The sequence below is a fragment of the Pagrus major genome, chromosome 16, assembly GCF_040436345.1.
Source record: "Pagrus major chromosome 16, Pma_NU_1.0".
Classification (NCBI taxonomy): Eukaryota; Metazoa; Chordata; class Actinopteri; order Spariformes; family Sparidae; genus Pagrus; species Pagrus major.
Genome location: NC_133230.1, coordinates 20,889,755 through 20,909,156, shown reverse-complemented (window position 1 = coordinate 20,909,156; position 19,402 = coordinate 20,889,755). Strand labels below are relative to the sequence as shown.

The following is a 19,402-nucleotide window of genomic DNA, read 5'->3' as shown; positions in this document are numbered from 1 at the left end:
CCTTACCCTAAATCACTCAAAACAACTAATGCCTGAGGCCGAAACATCCTGAATACAGCGATTAATCCATGAATGCGATCCAGCAAATGTTAATTCTGGCAAAAATGTGCAAGTTTTCTTCACAGTAGTTGCTAAAAAAGCTCCCCACCTGGAGATATGGAAACAGACGTTCCCCTCCGTTCAATGTTGTTATCTTATCATTCAGATTACCATCAACCAGATCCCAGATCTTTCCAGTCGTTTTGAAAAATGTGTTTCCTCTCTCTTCTTCTGCAGCCTGAGATACATTAAAATGGAAGAGAGAACTAACGGGCTTATCAGCCTGTCAGGTGAATCTTATCAATCCAAAGCTGAAGCTTTTTCACTGACTGCCAGCCTGTTTTTGCTCCCGCTTGGCTGTTTTAATGATAGTCTGAAGGTAGAGCTTCTCTCTTGTGCTGGTTTACGCAACCAGCAGTTTGCAGGAAGTGGCCAAAACACCTCCAGGGTAGGATTTATACACTTCCTATAAATCCTCAGAAATAGATAAATGGATCCCAGCTAAACCAGACAGCGATGGATGTGATGTCCAGTTAGCTGAGCAGCATCCTGCCTGGCACGTTCCAAACATATTGGACCAAGGCCTTTAAGAAAATCTCTTTGTTCCAACAAGGTGTTCAACAAGCCTTTTGTTCCTGCACGGCGTATGGCCTTGGACACAGAATACCAAATGGGGCATCATTTGTGCGCTGACTGCCGACAGCCCAAGGCTGCACACACATCTTCACTGCACCAATCCCCGGCCAATTAGGTAAGGCCAAACACATTCATGTAACATCTGTGAGTACAATGTGTTGTCATATAAAAGAAAATATTCCCCAAAAAACTGATGTCTCCTTATGCAACTGACTTGTAATATTCATGTCACAGCGCAGAGTCAAAGAGAAGCTTTGCGTAAATAAAATCCTAAATTCTACCCGGGGTTTCTAAACCTGTTCGGTCACGGTCTCCTCTGAACTCTTTTGAAACTGTTTGTGGACTGAGGTGGAAAACGAGGGATTAGGGCATCCTCCGGAGAATAGCTTGAATAACGGGGGATCATTTGAAGCACAGGGGAAGAAAGAAAGGGAGTGCAAGTGGGGGAACGGGGAAGAAAGCAGCGCCGAGGCGAGGACGGCAATGAAAAAATAACAAATTAGAGATCACTGAGATGGAGAAAGAACCTCCAAATACAGTCAGGAAGAGGAAGGAGGAAGAGAGACAGAAAAGAAAGAGGCAGTGAGAGATGGAGCTGTGGGGTGTACAGCCAAGTCCTCTCTTCGATCAGTGGGCCTGGCTCTGTGCCAACAAGTGCTGTCCATGAGGAGGTAAATCATTTTCTGCCTGAGAAAGAAACAGGGAAAAATGATCGTTGGGGCTATGCCACAGCCAGCTTGGAATTGCTTTATTCCCAAAGATGGGAATCCCCAGTCGGCCAAGAATAAATGGAACAGTTGGCGCCAAAAAGTGAAAAAACTCATCAATATTCAAGGAAGTCTGGTTTGTTGCTACAGTGTAGAAGGCGACAGTAGATTTAGTCGCTGGCTCGTATCAACACAGAGGTAAAAGCAACTTCTTAATCCATTTTGCTCTGATTTTGTCGAGAAATATCAAAGGAGCTATGTTAAGCGGATTTATCATCTGTGCCTTTGGACATCAGATCAAGAAGAAAAGGCTCGTGCCAACAGATTCTCACATCCCAAAGGACAGTGCAAAGAAGCAAATCGGCATCTTTGCCAAGGTTAACCCCTTAATGATGGAGGAGGGAATACTCTTCCTCAAACCCTTACCCTGCAGTAACAGTGACATCCGGTGTTTTTGTGTTTAATACCCTGCCCACAAAGCACCCATGGTCCCAGTTACACACCCACCAATTCCCCCAATCCCCATGCTGAAAGGCCACAAAGCTTCCTTGCTAAGTTAGGGGCTTAAGGGGGGCTTAAGTCAAGCAAAGGAATAAAACTTAAGAGTAAAAGTCAGTGGCTGTAATTCTATTTACAGTTCATTTTATTGTTCGTCTATGGCCTTAACTAGCTTGAACATTAGGCCATGAAGAGGTGAACAAAGCACAGAGATCAGCTCTGCAGGACCCATTTGTTAGTCAATGAGATAAAGGGGCCAATTTAAGGCCCCTGGAGGAAAGAGTTGAAAATACCTGCAATGAAAGTCAAAAGGTCCTCAAAGGAAAATCTCTAGCAATTGACCTCAACTTGTTTACAAGAGCCTTCCAGAAAACTGCAGCTTTGGATGCGAGTGGCGGATAAAATGCTCAGCTATTACGTCAAAATTGGTTCAGGCAGCAAAAATAAAAGCCTTGGAAGAAAATTCACTTTTCAGCTGATGGGTGACAGACGATAATGAAGACATGCTCTTCCCTGCTCTGCAGACTGCAGCCTCCCCACCCCTGGCACTGCTGACAAAGATTAACAGCTGCTTTCATCTCCTCCAGCGCAGTTTCTCTCCTGCTCCTGCAGACACTGCTCCAGGTATACTCTGCTACGCTTCTCTCCAAGGCTGCGGAGAAGCTGGAATAACTTCTCTCTCTCAATACACATGTTGAACTCTGATTCACCCACCATCCCACCCACGTTTTCCCTTGAAAACCTCAGGAAAGCTGTTCTGCTCTGGGCATGAGAAGAAGAGCTCTTGGCACTCACATCAAGTCATCACTGACTGAGTGACGTTTCCTGTCTGAAGAATCAGTTCAGCACACAATGGAGGCAGGGTATTTGATATTTAAGAGACAAACGGTGATTATTATGAGAATGAAATGCCTCCCTGATAAAATATAATGTCCTTTTTAGATAAATACATAACACCATATCAGAACGGAGAATAACTTAAGAGCATGACGAGTGTGGGAGAGACAGACGCAGGAGAAGAAAGCCAGCATACTTCTGCTCCACTTCTCAGCATCATTAATCACTCGCTGCCAGGGTAAGACACCTAGCGATTATTTATTTGCACTTCTCCACACAGAGGCTATCACAACAAACAGGCCCGCAGGCTGCTGGGAACATTTGGGAGTGATTAATCAGTGGGCCGTCCAGAGAGACGGAACGGAGGGGCAGGGGAGTCCTAACATGTGTTTCTTAATCTGTCATCTATATTCAAGTCAATAGGCAGAATAACAGAAACTAGAGGGGGTCCAAGTCAGGTGGAATGAGCTGTACTGTCAGGGAGACGATAGCAGATCTGGGAGCAGACGATGAAATGAAAGAGTGTTGAGAGTTGAGTGAAAAGTTGAATCTTTGAAAAAGGTCCTTGAATTTCAGAATATCTTTAATGACAGCGTGCACCCGAGTTGGCATGGACTCCACAAGTTGGTGCAGAGCCAGCTGACTCATCATCCCAGCATGATTTGACAGTGATCCACAAAACTGAATGCTTGGCTTTCTCAGTCTTCAGGTGCCTCCATAAATGTTCAATGGGGTTGAGGTCAGGTGGAGGAAAGACCATGACAGTCAGTATTAAATACTATTCATTGACTATTTTTTTCAGAAAATCCACTTTTCACTCAAATTGTTAAGCTGGAAAAAAAATAGCATTACATTTGAAAAAACATTCAAAATAGAAGAATTCCGACTACTGGTCCCAGACCTTTTGACCCTACTGTGTATAAAAAAGAGAATACTAATCTAACTTCATGAGGAAATGTGTCCCTGAGAGCATTCACTAAGACGTTAGTGACTACAACCGCATTAACCCAAGTTAAGCAGTTTATCCTGTATCACACACCCATAAAGTCAGACCCGCAGAAACACACACACACACAGAAACACTCACTGGGCCACATAGAGCGTATGGGGATAATGGGATTTTTAGCACACTGCAGCTGGCTCTCACGTGCTGGGTCGTGAACCGATTACGGGCAATAATCCTCTTCATTCAGGACGACGATGTGCACGCCGAAAGCAGCAGAAACACAGAGGAGATAAATCCTCCTTGCTGCTTTTAGATTCAAGCAGCAGTTTTGCACAACTGGACAAGAAAAGGTCGGGGGCATAATATCCTACACAAAAACTCTTAATCTTTACTAATTCTCCACTAAGAAGTACATTGTGGTGCAAATATGATGTGGAATATGTACTAGAAGCACTATAATGCTTCCCCTGTGGTTGGTTGCACCAGTCTACATTTAAGCCAAGGGTTAATTTTGCACATTTGCAGATACAGTATGTTTCATCAGTCTCATAATTCCTTGGTTTTAATCCTCAACAGTTGCCATTAGACCGTCTTAACAATTTCAACCCCCCCAGCAGCCACACTACCTTTTCATGATACTGACGGTGAAACATTTCATCAATTGAGGCTGTGGGTGATGAGGTAAACACTAACCCACCTGTCCTGACAATGGCCTTATCCTCAGTGGTAATCTGAGCTCCATCCCTAAGAGCTGGACCCCTCCTTTTTACAAAAACAAGGATAGGGGTGCTGTTTCTAAAAAGCTAAAGCACCAGCGTTTGGGGAAATCAAACCACTACCACCACCGATTAAGCAGCTATTAGTTATTCATGTTGGATCCATGCTGAGGCTGAGCACCAAGGAGCAACGAAGCTTGAGAAAGCCCCCACCAGGAGCCATCTTTGTTCCTCTGGATTGGGAGACATAAAGGCAGCTCATGGGAGCGGAGGCCACGGGCTCTCTTCTATGCATCTGCACACAATAGGTCATAAAATTCCTCAACGCATATTCCCTGCCACCAGCTACTGCGATTCTTATTCCGCGACACTCTCACACTGTGTCTCAACAACAATGCCGAGGTGACTGTAATGACAAAGATAATAGACTCGATTTGCATGACACCTTTCACTGAGGGACACTAAAGAGCTTTAGATGGCATCACTCAGTCCCCACAGGCATGACGCGTAATATCCATTTAACAGGATGGAGGCATGATAACTAAACACTAATGCACTGATCATGGAGGCCTGTGGGCAACTATCAGAGCAGTTATCCAGTTGAGGAATGCCAGACGTGGGCAGGCAAACAGAGCTGGAAATGTTTTGATGCTGACCTCTCCTGCCCACACTCAACTAGTCGCACACAACCTGGCCTTTTTGATCATCCTCACCGACACACTAAGAGACAAAGGCAGCTCTATGTGAGGTGACAAGCCTACAGGACAGAGGTCCGCGCTCCACATCCTCTCATTTCTCTACGTGTGAAAGGAATCTGTCAGGAATGGATGGCAGCGCTTCCCCCCTCTCCCCACAGGGCTTAGTAAACGTGGACCCAGGGTGAGCGCACAGGCTTGAGTCAGCGCTTCAGCTCTTTGTTTGTCGGCTCCCCCCTGCAACGCCCCCCGGCAGGCTGTGTGAGTGGGCCAGACAGACTTCCTGACTCAGGGATTTATTTAGGGGGGGGACAGGGGAAAGGTTATCCCTCGCGCAGGCTTGGCAAACCCTCAGCTTTTCTTTTCTTTATCACTGGAGCTGTTTGCCATTCATGATGACAGGCGCAAGAGATTTGGACGCTGACCATCACTCTGGTGCTGCGAGGGGCACTGAACTATCACACCATGTTATCATGTCCCAGGGAGGAACGAGACAACCAGAAAGAGGCCACAGGGAGAGAGCAGCGATTGTGTGAAGAATCAAAATGAGAATATCTGTCAGAACATGCTCTTCTGTAGCAATGTTAGACATGCATCAGAAACAATGATGTCTGTTATGTGAGAATCATTAAATATTATGAGTCAGATGGATGAGATGGCGCATGAGGGTAGTGGGATGCATCTACCTGCTGTAGATGCCTACAGCTGGATCTCCATCAACACCTCAGCCTTGACGGCGCCTGACAGGCCTTGGATGGATTCACACCTGTGCTTATCTACAGGCTGCAGCCCCTTCATGGCCTCAGCTGGTGCTGCCACTGTGCCTGCCGCTGCACGGGGGCAGCCATTAGTCCCATCAGCCCTGATTATTTCAGGAAAATGCCAGCTGGTGTTTTATCCAACAGCAAACAAAGAGAAATACCACAGAGCAGCTCACCCATCCTGGCTACCACCCACTCAATACTTCTGACAAGCCATTCGCCGCCCTGGGCATGTGTTGCTCAGATTCAACAGATTGATATGAATCAATTCTCATTTGTAAGGCTCTGGAGGTAGCGCTAGTATTAACATTGCAGCTCCACTGAGGCTGTTTCCTCAAAATGGAGCCAGCCGTATGTTTTCTGCCATGCTATACATTCTGCTCACACTCTCACTTTGGTGGAGGAATCCATCTCGCTGTGGCTTGACAACAAAACCATTACCCTCTCACCTCCAGGGAGCAGACAGTCCAACTCCGACTGCACAGAACTGCACGTTCCACAGAGCAGAAAAGAGAGAGAGAGGGGAAAGACAATGCAGCTCAGCAGACAGATTCAAAAACCGAAACACAAATATTTGACTGCACGTACAAGACAAACGCAAGAGCATCACACTTCAGAGTTAGCTCACTGCTGTCTGTGTGCAACATAACTTACTTGACTCCCATGGTAGTGAATCCAATATTCTTCTCCACAGACCTCCTGCTTCTGTCAGAGCGAAGCATCAGCCCGAGCATGCCTTCTGAATGACAACATTTACGAGCACATTCGTCCCACGTAGCTATCGTCCTGCTCTGTATCTTTATCCCCCTGCCATGTGGGCCACATCCACTGTGCTCAGCAGCAAGCCCCTCTGCTCCACATAATCTGCCCTGCCTATTAGTCAGTGGCAGAGATCCCTGCTGTCAATCACAGCACAGCCAATCAAACACAGCACTGTCCTGCTTTCTTTGTCTGCTCTCTGGAAGTTAGCAGTTAGTTTCTTCTTTTTTGGATTTGCCCTACCTGCCTTTGATTTTTTGTGGTTTCAACTTTGCGTTAATAAGCTCGCTTTTTGTTACGTCTTCCCACCTGTTGTTGTCTGCATTTGGGTCCTCACCTTTTTGCAAACTCTACCTGTAGTCATTCCTACAATACGGGATTCAACAAATTTGTTCAAAAATGTTGTGATATTTGATTTTGTTGCCAGTGTTTTTGAGGAGATTTGAAAATATATACATATATTGTGTATCGCCATACAGCCTATTGCAATGTTATTTTAAGCCATATCGCCCAGCCCTAATGGAAACTACACACTGAATGGACAATGGACTTTATCAAGTCATCCAACATGTGTTGTTCACAACAAGCACTTGTGATCCTGCAGTGCATCCACTTTACAGCACGCAGGAGTCATTATTGAAGAGATGCTCATCCCTCCCTCCTACTAAATTATAGTCCAGCGCAGTAGAGAGGGCTATTTCAACTTCCTGATTTCCAATCTCCACTTTTGAAAGAAAAATCAGTCACATTTTATTCCCACAAGCTAATGACTTGTTTCTATGGTTACTCAGCCTGGGGGATGAAGGGCAGAGCGAGTGCTGCTGACACAAAGGCAGGGTCTTGTGTGTGTGCAGGAGAACAGAGGCTAAATGGCCCTGCTACCACAATTACAGGAGGATTCCTTCTGCAGGATCACAGTCATTACAGCACAAACACTCACCTGGGCAGCAGCTGCAGGGTGACGATGGACCGACCATAAAACCACTTCTTCCTGACACTCCTCCAGGCTGCATTCCAGCAAACAGCTGTCCGCCTGCCCCTGAAAAAAGCCTGCCAGCCAGCATGTGTGCCACCCTGAGTCCTCTACCGACTTGTTGCATCTCCAAGGCCTTCTAAACTTTTCCAGTCATTACCCACATGTGTCTTCAGAGTGAGTATATAATCCCTCTCATGAGAATGATTAGTGCAACAAACATAAACAAGAGGCCAACAATAGACTTTGGAAAGTGTCCACGCAGAAACTAACACACTGAGAAAAGTAGATTGTAAACTGAGCAGTCGAGTCCTGTCAGCAGTGTGCACTGAGAAATCCCATGGGCCCACTGGGTAATAAACACACCGTCAGAATCAGCAGGTGTTAATGGAACAGAAAGATGGGTAGAAGGATCCGCAAGGCGGCAGTTAGCCACATCGTCTGGCCCCCCACTGTGAGCCCCGCCTGGTTTCATTACACAACGCTGTGTCAATACACTAATCATATGCTCTGTCACAAGGCAATCAGTGCTCAACGTGCTAGTCAGCTGAGCACATGGCTCTAAATCCATTACCCCCACCCCCAGTTATACTCAGACACACACACACACACACATAATGATATGCACACATGCACACACACACACCATCCGGTCATAGTTTGACCCTTGGCTCTTCCTGTCTCCCTGCACTGTATAGTCTAATTGCCAATTGGTCATTACTGACCCCGGGGTCAGCTTTGTTTCAGGTTTTCATAATTACAAGAGACAGGAAGCAGAAAGAAAAGAATGACTTAATAACTGGAGTTTCACAAAGATACATTCATTCATTGTGTGATCAAAGAATCTTTCTAGTTTCTATACACTCTACTGCTGGTGCTTCTACTACAGAGTAATCAAAACAAGCGTATGTGAAGGTTTTTACCCTATTTGAAGTAATTCAAAGGCACAATTAAGTAATTCAGGGCCACTGGTTATTATTCTGAGGAGACACATTACTAATGTGTGCATAAAATGTACAAATGTGTGACTCTGACCTGCTGGTCTCTGCAGTTATCAAATCAACATTTATACTAAAATGATTTCTCAACTCAGTAGACATCTTAAATGAAACATATTAAATGCTTTTTCTAACCAGTTGAACGGTTCACTTATTTCCGCAATGAAAAATGAATGAATTGCTTTTGTTCTTTTCTCCGAGCAGCAGACTAGCTGCGGCAGCTCGACTCTAGCTAATTGCATTCTAATTAAAATTTCATCTCTGAGTGGAACGGTGTTAGTGAATGTCAGACAAGTGTCTAAGGAGCCTTCTCCACTCCATCGGGGTAGAAACTGCTGTTTGGTTATTCTGCTCCAACATCCCGGGCTCTCAGGATTCACACATGCATCCCACTAATTGTATCTTTCGAGAACAAAAAGGAATACTAATCAGATGCAAGTTTTTAATCAAGTCTAAAACATGAAGGACACTCATTCCTTTGCTTTCTTTCTTTTTCAATTGGAAAGCTCCCTGGGCAGAGAAAAAAACAAGAAAATCTGTTGATTGATTCAATCAGTTTTGACTTTTGCAGACTTACGTTTCAATCAGCAGCGATATACAAAATGATGAAACAAAGACAACAACAAGATGATGATGATGATGATGATGATGATGGTATTCCTGTTGCAGGCAACAGCTGCAGAGGGTCAGGAAACGGGTGTGTGCTTCAAATCAAGCACAGTGCATCTCCACCGCTCTTTTCTCTATCTGTGGGATGTGATGCTGTTCAAAGCTGGCCCATCATCATTGTTTTCCTCTGGGCCAAGTAAAACACCACATTCTTGGCAGCAAATTATCACTGGGATGAAATGAAAGGTGGAACCCTTTTACTGTACTTCCACCTACACCTCCTTTGCCCCACCAGGACCCGTTACAGGGGAAATAACAAGTCCACCTCCCTCTTTTTTCCCTGCGCTTGGCTAGACTCGGTTCTCTGCACAACTCTTTTTGAGCTCTGGTCCAAAGAAAACATTGAGAACTAATAAATCAGTGTCAGGAATTAACCCTGTCTAGCTGAGGGCCGCACCTCGCTGTTGTTCACGTCTGCTCTTGTGACGGGATGCGGCACGCACAGGAAGTTGCATATTTAGTGGAGGATCTGGAATGTCCCCTTCGCCAAAAGAAGAGGCCTCATGGCCCCAACTGATATGCTCTGACCCTGTGAAAGCTGGCAAGACAAACTCCATTTGGGGGTGCTTGGAGAAAAGCTAAGCTCCACAGATCCCACACGGGCTTCCTGTCACACTCGACAAGTCCCTTCACCTCCTGTGGTGCAGAGCTTCAATGGTCCTATGCATCATTCTTAGCCAGCTTCCCTTTTCGCCAACATTCATTATGGCGCAGCACTCCTTAGAGAGTGGAGGCAGCGAATGTATGCACTGACCAGCCTGCCAGGGAATCTATCAATGACAATATAGCACATTGCACCAGCCATCCACCCGCCTGGAGAGGGTGAAGTACTCTCCGGGGCAACAACAACACCAGAGCCAAGGAGGGCTGAAAAAGCCTGAGATACACGGGGACCAAATGGTTTAATGGAAATAAACAAGTTGCAAAATCTGAAGAGCTGTTTCGAGTTGAAGACGCAAAAATGATAAATGTGATCGTGAAGATGACCTGAGTAACGAGACATGCATATGGAGCTATATGTGACAGGCCAGCACCTCACTAAAACAACAAAGAAACAAAGAAAAAAAACACCTCAAAAAGAAATACCTTAGGACAATACTCAGCTTTAATTTAAGCCCCTTCGTGAGACACTCCCTCTTCATATCGAATTATGTAATTCTATTATCCATTCATGGGCACTGGTGCCTGTAACTAAAGGTTCATTTAGTCCCATGATGGTGCGTATCCCAAGGCGATGCTACAATTCAACCATGGCAAGAACAACATCTCCACGGAATAGGTGCCCCACATGGAAGTCAACACCATGAACCTTCGGCAGACATTCGAAAGGCGAGTCTGTGCACATCTCCTCCTCGCAAGCTCACGCACACACTAAACACTTCATTTAACACCGCTCAAGCTAATCTCTCTGGCTTTTGACACACTCGTCCAGGGCGTGCTTACCTAATGAAGAAGGAGGCTGCTGCAGATGAGGAGGTGGATGTATTGGCGACGGGTGCTGGGAGTCCCGGTTGGCTGGAGCTCCTCAGTCGGCAGGGCGTCAGGGTGCTGCTGCTGGTGCTGCTGGTGGTCATGGTGGTGACTGGGGCCTCCAAGGCTGTGACGTCTCTGTCTGCCTCTCCCATCAAACCCTGGGCCTGTTAACACACAGATACAGAGATAAGACCACAACCATCACTTACAAGTTTTGCTGCTCCTGCGCACCTTCCTTCCACTCCATTACTCCCCCTGTGCCACAGATGGACAGGCAGCTGCTGCAGCCAGCAACGGTTAGCGGGAGTCAGCAGTATCCACCGTAGAGAGCTCCCTACAGAACAGCAAGGATGCTGCACCATTCATTGATTCTGGCAACACTCTTGAGGTTGCTCTGGCTGTAGCCTGCTGTAATTAAGTGATAACCCACATTTAATTAGTAATTAAATCACTAGCGATTTACTTCACCCTGCTCCAGATTATATCTATACCTCCATGGGTAATTTGGAACTTTACTCATCAAGAAAGAAGAACGCGTCACCCTGCAAGTTGAGTTATACTTGGACGATCAAGTCTCCAAGGGAGTAAACAATCAACAACAATGTGAGAAATTAGATTTCCATAGCCTTAATGTTAACGAGGTATAAAAGTGTGCCTGCATGAGCACACATGGCTCCGGCAGCTTGGTAAATGAACAGGAGGAAACTGGGGTGAGCTGCATCTGTTTCTCTGCTAACTAATGCCAAAGACACACTGGATATACCACCTGTATGCCTTCCTATTTGTTCAGCAGGTCATTTAAAAACAGCTACGACAGTTTCATCATCAACACGATTCATAAATATAAAATTCTGAGTTTGAATTTCCTCTGCAAATCTACACAGTGCCCCTTTAAAGTATGAATATGGCTGAACACAAAGCTACAGATGCACAGTCCACAAAAAATCGAAACCATCCATACAAAGCCCTCTAGCCCTCTTTTTCTGTTTCAAGTTGAAGCTAAAACTGTAGTAGCTTAGTGGACATGGCGCATAAAGGTTCATCTGGAGCTCTGGAGCCTGCAGTGGTTCACTGATTGCTCATAGACCAACTGAAGGAGTGCAGAGAGCTAATTATAAAAGCCAAAAGCCAACTCTGAGGGTATACGCTTCAGCTGGAGTCACCACAAACTGACAAAAGGTTAATCCTCACCGGAGCCAAGAGTTTATCCTGCAAGACAATGATCAATAGCAGCTGACAAAAACCGGTTCTGTGGCTTTTCAGCATCGGAAATTAAATAAATAAAGGCCAAAGTTTTCCTAAAAACATTTATAACGCTGACACATTGAACATTGTGTAATCAGCAACGACCTTGAATGGAGCACAACACAGCGCTGCAGCCTCAGTGCCATTTGACAGGATATGTATTATAAACACAGTTCAGGCCCTCTGCATATTTACCACCTCAGTGTTTGCCCGAGATTCATGTTTGGCAACTAAAATAACATCCTTTACAATCTTTTTTGCAAAGTGTATGGCCTTCCATTATCTGCCATTTGTCAGCACAGGCTGACAGCTGCACTATTTATATGCCAGGCCTGACATGTGAATGCTATACATCAGGATGTGAGGACATATTCACATTCTGACATTCACATGAGAGGCTTGGCTATTGCCCTGCAGAGTGTCGCCACTGTTAACTCTACATGTGGTACAATGTGCTGTTATATTAAAGCACGGTGCATTATCTTCTCCCAGAAAAGCTTCACTGACCATTTGTCCGACACTGGACCAGGGGCCTCATTACAGAACAACTGTCCTGACTGCTTGACCTATCTTCACTTATAGGAAAAATCCTATCATCCTATTACAGAAGCAATGCTTAACATTGATGTCAGCCTCCCCAGCAGGCTAACATCAGCGTTAGCTTCTCCAACGGGTGTGTTCATGTTGTTCCTCATCTTCATGATTATCTTAAACTTAGGACAGGGTCTGTGCGATTCTAACTTTGAATTGTTTAACTTAGGGAAATTCTTAAGTTGGGACAGTTCCATAAATTCCTACTCTAAGATAAAATATGATTTTCTCCTAAATGCAGCAAGGAAGCAGGTTTTTGTAATACCAAAAATCCTAAATGTCATCCTAACCTGAGATAAGATATGATTTCAGACAGAGGTTTCTGTAATGAGGCCCCTGCAGTGCATGTACCTCATGAATTCCCACTTTCCCATCTCTTCCCTTTGCACTTGTTATCAGAGTTACGAATCACAGCCCTTGTTTTTAGAGGTCTGGTTTGGCTCTCTTGAGACTTCATCATGGAGGTTAAGTCAGATATCAAGCTGCGGTTGTGTGAAGTTATGGCCTGAGAAGCACACCATGGCTGCAAACTGAAATGAGCCAGATACAGATCCTTGTGCAGATGTCAGAGCGGAAAGCCTCGCACCATGCTGGTGTCGGTGACAGGTTAGGAACTCCGCGCATACCAGGGAAGTAGACCCATTACACTTTGGCACGAAAGACGAGAGCACTTCACACGCAGCCGTACAGGAAGCTGATGTGTAAAGAACATCAAATCTGTCACTGATCGAGTCTGGGTAGTTTTAAACGGTTTAAAAATCAAGTGGCAGACAATTTCAGGACAAACTACGGACTCAGACACACGCACACACACTCAAGCACATCACAGTGCCTATCAAAGATTTTTATTCCCTTTGGTTAAAACTGGAGACTTAATCCCCTCAGCCAAGCTGTTCTCTGTAGCCTTGGACCTGGGATGGCCCTGATTCTGGCTGAAAAGTACAATCTATCCCCTGGTCAGGTAATTAGGCCGTGTCAGTGGAGCCATGTGTGCTCAGCCGTTTGTGCTGAGAGTCAGTAATGAGCTGGCCTTCCACCCTTTAACCCTCAGCCCTCCCTGATCCCTTTGCCTTGGTTTACCAGTAGAATGAAAAGGGCAAGAAAGGGAGGGGGGGATACAAAGCGAGAGATTTGAACATAATGGAGAGAGTGAAGAAGACAACTGAAAGAGAGAAAAAGAGTTCGGGAAAGTGCTTCCTGTGAAGTCTGGGGTAAACAGCGTAGGCCAGCACCCAATCAGCAGTCTATCTTCTCCTCAGCCGCTGAGAGTAGCAGGACTCCCCTGTGACCTATGATCCCAGTGGTCAACAGACGATTACTGCTGAAGTGAAATAGGCCTTGTGTTAATCTGGCTGTCGTGCTTGGATGGCCTCTCTAACCAACAGAAAGCAACTGAGGTGAGAATCGACTTTTTAACAATACTGGAATCCTACAGTGCCTTCAGACACCCTGATATTTCACTCCTGTCTATAAGAAGATACCAAAACATCAATGCCATTTATTTTTTTATTTTTTTACTACTTTGGCAGGACTTGGAATTTTCCCTCCCTTCCCTTCCTGCATCCTTTTCTTCTCTGATCATCGTCGCTCTCGGTGGCACACTGCCATGCAAGCCCAGCTGCACCAAAGAAGCAGCAGCCAAGATCATCTGCTGGGCTTCAAATTGGTGGCAACTGAGCAGGCCATGGCAGCAGGCAACCAGTGGGCCAATAACGGAAACCCTCATGGGTCAAGAGCACTTGGACTTTGTAGATTAGCGCACATGCGGTTGTGAGTTTTATGGAGCAAAGGGAGAAACACAGATTTGGTCAATCAGTTTCTGGTTTTGAATCGTGGCATAGCACTGCTTGCAATGTTGTTTTCTGGATCACCCAAACTTCCAATAATGCCAGGAATTGGTTAAGCAGTTGGGAATTTGGAGCTGATCTAAGTTCAGGTTTTGCACCAGGTTCTAGCAAAAGACTGTCTCAGAAAAGTTTGTACGATTTGGAAGATTCAAGGCAACTACATTCATATGACCCATCGTCAGCCAATTACAGAGAGGGAGCCAGATAGTTCAATTCCAACAACCACAAACATCATTCCAGATGTTAACCAGAGCCTTTTCCCTAATGGGAGATTCAAGGTGCCCTATAATGGGCTGTGTGTGGGAGCGCCCCAGGCTCCCTGGTTAACACACTCTGAAGGATTTCGGTCTAACACGCACAAAGTCTATGCCTGCTTCTTTGTCTGAACACCACTGCGTGCTTTCCCCACACAAAAAATAAAAAAACCCAAGAGGGGATAATGAATTGAAGCTTTCGGCACAGCCTAACTCCCAATCCTCGAGAGTGTGTGTGGGTTTTTGTCATTCTGAAGGATCTGGTTTTAATGAAAGAAACCAGCTTGAGAAAATAAAACCCATTTCTGCTGTGTCTGTAACTTCATGTCTTGAAGGGACATTTCTCTCCTTCGAACAAGGGCCCCAGCCTCAGCTAGCTATGTGGCATTGAGCAACTCATCCCAGCTCCAAGGGCCGCTAATTGCTTTTAGACACATAGATGGAGAACACAAGTCAGACTCTCCCCTCTGTGCCAGGCCGTTTGATTTGCCCTAGATTGCGTACATGCAGTTAAAAGCTTTTGATGGCTGCCCATAAACTATCTCCAAAGGCACTTGTTGACATTAAAGGGAGGAGTGAAAATCTGTCTTCAATTGTCGAGCAGAAAGGAAGGAATAACACTGCCAAGACCCATAATAGACTGCAGTTATCAACACAGATGGAACAGAAATTTACAGTATATATATATCTAATGGGAAATATCAAAGTGCAAGGACTGGTTAATGTTAGCACATGCTGTTTGGTTTGTACACTGAGTCTGCCTGGTGAAGAATGTCACAGCGGTTTGTAAATGAGGTCTGAAACCAGATGTCCCTGTCAATGCAGGAAGAGACGCATCAGTAAAAAAGACAGAAGGAAAAGAAATATGCTGCACGATTCCAGAAACTTTTATTTTCATTTTCGATTCATCTGCCTTTTACTTTCACGACTGATCGATCGATCATTTAGTCTATAAAAATGTCAAACAATTGTGAAAAATGCCCATTACAATTTCCCAAAGCCCAAAGTGATTTCTTCAAATTGCTTCTATTGTCCAACCAACAGTCCAAAACCCAAACACTCGATTTACGATCATTCATAAAATAAAAATTGACATTCTGCTTAAAAAATGACTGAAATGATTAATTGACTATCAAATAGCTGGCAATTTATTTTCTTTTGATGGACCGATCGATTTATTGACTTATTGTTGCAGCTCTATTAGAAATCACCGCCTGTAAAAACTGCATAATTGTGCAAATAAGCAAGACGAACACGATACAGCATGATTAATACCACGATGGTAAGGGCAAAACTCAGAGCCTCTCTAGGTCTCTTAGACATCAAACAAAGCACAGACTAATGCTCATCCAACATGAGAGAAGAGTTATGGCGAGGCTGTGGGGTGGTCATTTGAAATGCCCTTGAGGAGGAGGTCAGCAGATTAGTGTTGCGATGACCTCTGACCTCAGATCACTCAGGCTCCATGACCGCTGAGGAATGAGAGGTCAGCACAAGAGTTCTGACTCACAAATTCTCTGCAGGGCTTCTTCATCTGTTTGTTGTGTAACTTGCTGATATATCTTAAGTGTCCCAGTGTTTGTATGGATTGTGTTTCTTATGTATTGTAACCAGGACGTCATTGCAAAATAATGCTTGCTCTTACTGTTTTAAATATAGATACAGATGGTAATAACAATAATTATAATAAGAATAATAATAATAATCATTATCATCTCCTACATTTACACGACCATTGCACATGTTTAAGCACACAGAATTATCTATTCTATATACTATTTCTATTCTATTTTATCTAATTTATCTCTCTGAATGAATTTCCCCCACAGGGGGTCAATAAAGGCACATTTTATCTTAAAGGTCTAAAGTGTAACAACAAATTAAAGTATTTTACAATAAAAAAACACCTTCTTAAGCATCAACTTCAAGGACTTTTCAAACCATACACACCATAGATTGATACAAGGCTCAAAAAGGTTTTAAAAACGAGAAGTAGCATACTTTACAGAAGCTCACAGACAACAATTATAAAGAAGAGAGAAGGTTGAATGTGTGAACGCTTCTCAATTGCGCTGTGTGCGTAGCCTATTTACTGATGATATGGCCCTCAAAACTTCAAAAAAGGAGCTGAAGTAGCTAGTCGTAGTTATTGTCTGCTTTTTTAAGTGCTTGTTCTAATGTTGCACTATTTTTTTTTTTGCAATGTGATATAAAATGAAAAGGGACACATTCAAGACGTACCGGTTTAGGCTGAGGCAGGAAGTTGTTGACCCTGGAAATGCTCCACATGCCCTCGAGGTACTGCTGTGCCTGAATGGTGACAGTGCTCAAGGATCCAGTGAGCTGCCCTCCTGCCACAGTCACCTGGACACTTGTCTTTGGCCCTGAAGACACCGAGGGGCTCTGTGACCAGCCTGGTACCCTGTGCCGCTCGCCCAAAGGCAGCACAGAGTGGGCAGCCGGTTGACTTTTGGACAGCTGTTTTGCATGGACACTGGAGGACATGGTGAATCTGGCAGGCTGCGGCAAGAAGGATGGAGGGGGCAGGGTGGCCATGTCTGAGCTAATGGTGAGGATGGGCGCGTGGAGCGTCTGCAAGGCCTCCTGCCTCAGTTGGTGGAGAGATGTGGCGCACACCTGGCAACAGCTGACACCAGCTTCATGGCTCCCAGGTGCCTGGAGCTGCTCAAACAGGAAGGATGCATATCCAGGGTCCTGTGGAGCAAACAGTCAGAAGAGAGAGGCTTTAACATGGCTGCAGGCAGTTGATCCCAAGCATATTTCACTATCTTTTGAAAGGATTTCCTGTATGTTGTTCACATTTTCCAGGCGCGTCAGTGGTCTGCTACCAGTGTGGTCCCTGACTGCCCTCCGGGACCCTCATTCCCTAATTCAACCACTTCCTCTTTTTTGCGATGGTTGTTTGTTTAGACTGAGATGCTTTGCCTGCATGCAACTTTAGACTGCTGATCAGGTCCACCAAGCATTTCAGAACAAACAAGCTATACGTGAGGAGACAACTCCGAAATAAGGCTTGGAGGGATTAGTTGAAGATCCCACAGAGACATTCCTCGCAAAAAAAACAAGCAAAATGTGGCTTTTATTTATTTTGTGAAGAAAGAAGAGGAATGAGCAGATTTCAGCTTATTTCTGCTTTTAGAGACGGTGTCCAGTGGAGTTTTGTCCTTTCACTTCATCTCTAAGTAGGCTCCCTAGGGTGTCCATCTCTGCTTGGGAGAAATGACAAAAGAAAACAACAGCTGAGGGGACTCTTGCGCCCAAAGCCATACATTTACATATGACAAGTGTCCCAGCATGAAAACATATGATAAGCCACCAAATGTGAAAATAAATACCTCATCCAGGAAGCCAGAGGCACGCAGAGCTATCAGTGAGGGTGGAACATAACTTTCTCTTTGTTTTCAGTAAATAAACACTCGCACAAACACGCACACAAACACACAGACAACACAGTCTCTTAAGAGGCATTAAGGGCCACCGGGCTTCTGCCCAGTGGAGTCGTGGCCTAAGACATGAGCCCACAGCCCGTACATAAATGTTTATGAGGCCTTTGCTCCGTGGAACCTCCGAGGTGATCAGGAGGAGTGAAGCAGCGGGGAAACAACAATCCTCTGCTCTAATGCAGTGCCACTTAATACAGCTAACCCAACAGACCTAGAGACCACAGAGGCAGGCTGAGGGACCCTAAATCTCCTCCTCATGAAAGCAGCTCAATACAAAGATGACCTTTCCCTGCAAACACACACAGAATTAAAAGTTTGATCACGCAAACCTTCCAGAAAATCACAGACGATGGTCAGAAAGCAGTCTAAGTCAATGCACCCTGCTGGGTAAGCGTAATCTCCATATCATCACTTTATTGCTTAAAGGACAGTCATGCAAAGGGTTGACCTGACGGTAACGGATTGGTCCTGGTTAATGATTTACTATATTGGCTACTTACTTCACACGTGGGCAGGCACGGACAGGATGCAAGCACAACTCATAACTACACTCAGGATGATGAAAACCCCATAAATCTTACAAAGAATAAAGAATGAGAAACGGGCTGACGACGGGGTAATGGCAGATCAAGTACAGTATGGTATCAAGCAAGTATATCCCAACGAGGAATGGATTTAAATGTAAGAAGCTTATACTGGAATATGATGCTATGATAGAGCTTTAAATGCTGCTGGATCTCTACTGTCGGATATTTATGCACAGGACAGTTCTGTTGAAATAAGATGAAACAGCCTGTGACAAATTGGAGTGGAACAGCGATACAGAGCTAAAGAAAAAACACCACTGGCTGCTATTTTCACAGTCTGGTCTGCCTTCATGTACAACCTTCCCAGACAGGAAATTGAAGCAAAGTCATAACCAGTCAACTCCGCCCTTCCATCACCCCTCACCCTTTACCCTCTCCAACCACCCCTCTACCCACCTCGGGGCACTGGTAGATGCAAGAAATCAATTTCCCTCTCTCTCTCCATGCATTGTTAGGTGTTGATTTAGGAGAGCTAATAAAAAGACACACAAAGCTGAGCCCATCTGCTATTCAGTTAGGATTCTGGAGGTTAGAGAGCGGGCTGCTCCTGTAAAGCTGTCTGTAAGCTTTATGCCCGGCAGAGTGAATAAAGGGTCAGGGCCACAAGGCTTTGGAGGTTGATGGTGGTGATGATGAGGATGATGATGATGTTGGGGTTGCAGAGGAGAGTGATGTCGGTATGATGAAACTGAAGGCCACAGAATCCA

The 19,402-nt window shown here is 45.1% G+C and overlaps 1 protein-coding gene across 1 annotated transcript in view; it reads right to left on the bottom strand.

The window, feature by feature from the left end:
* kif26ab (kinesin family member 26Ab) overlaps positions 1-19,402 on the bottom strand; it is a 65,509-nt gene that overhangs the window by 22,365 nt on the left and 23,742 nt on the right. The window contains exons 3-4 of the mRNA XM_073484317.1: positions 16,886-17,359; positions 10,678-10,871 (exon numbers count right to left, since the gene is read on the bottom strand). Of these exons, the coding sequence (XP_073340418.1) occupies positions 10,678-10,871; positions 16,886-17,359 (668 nt within the window). The remainder of the gene's footprint in view (positions 1-10,677; positions 10,872-16,885; positions 17,360-19,402) is intronic.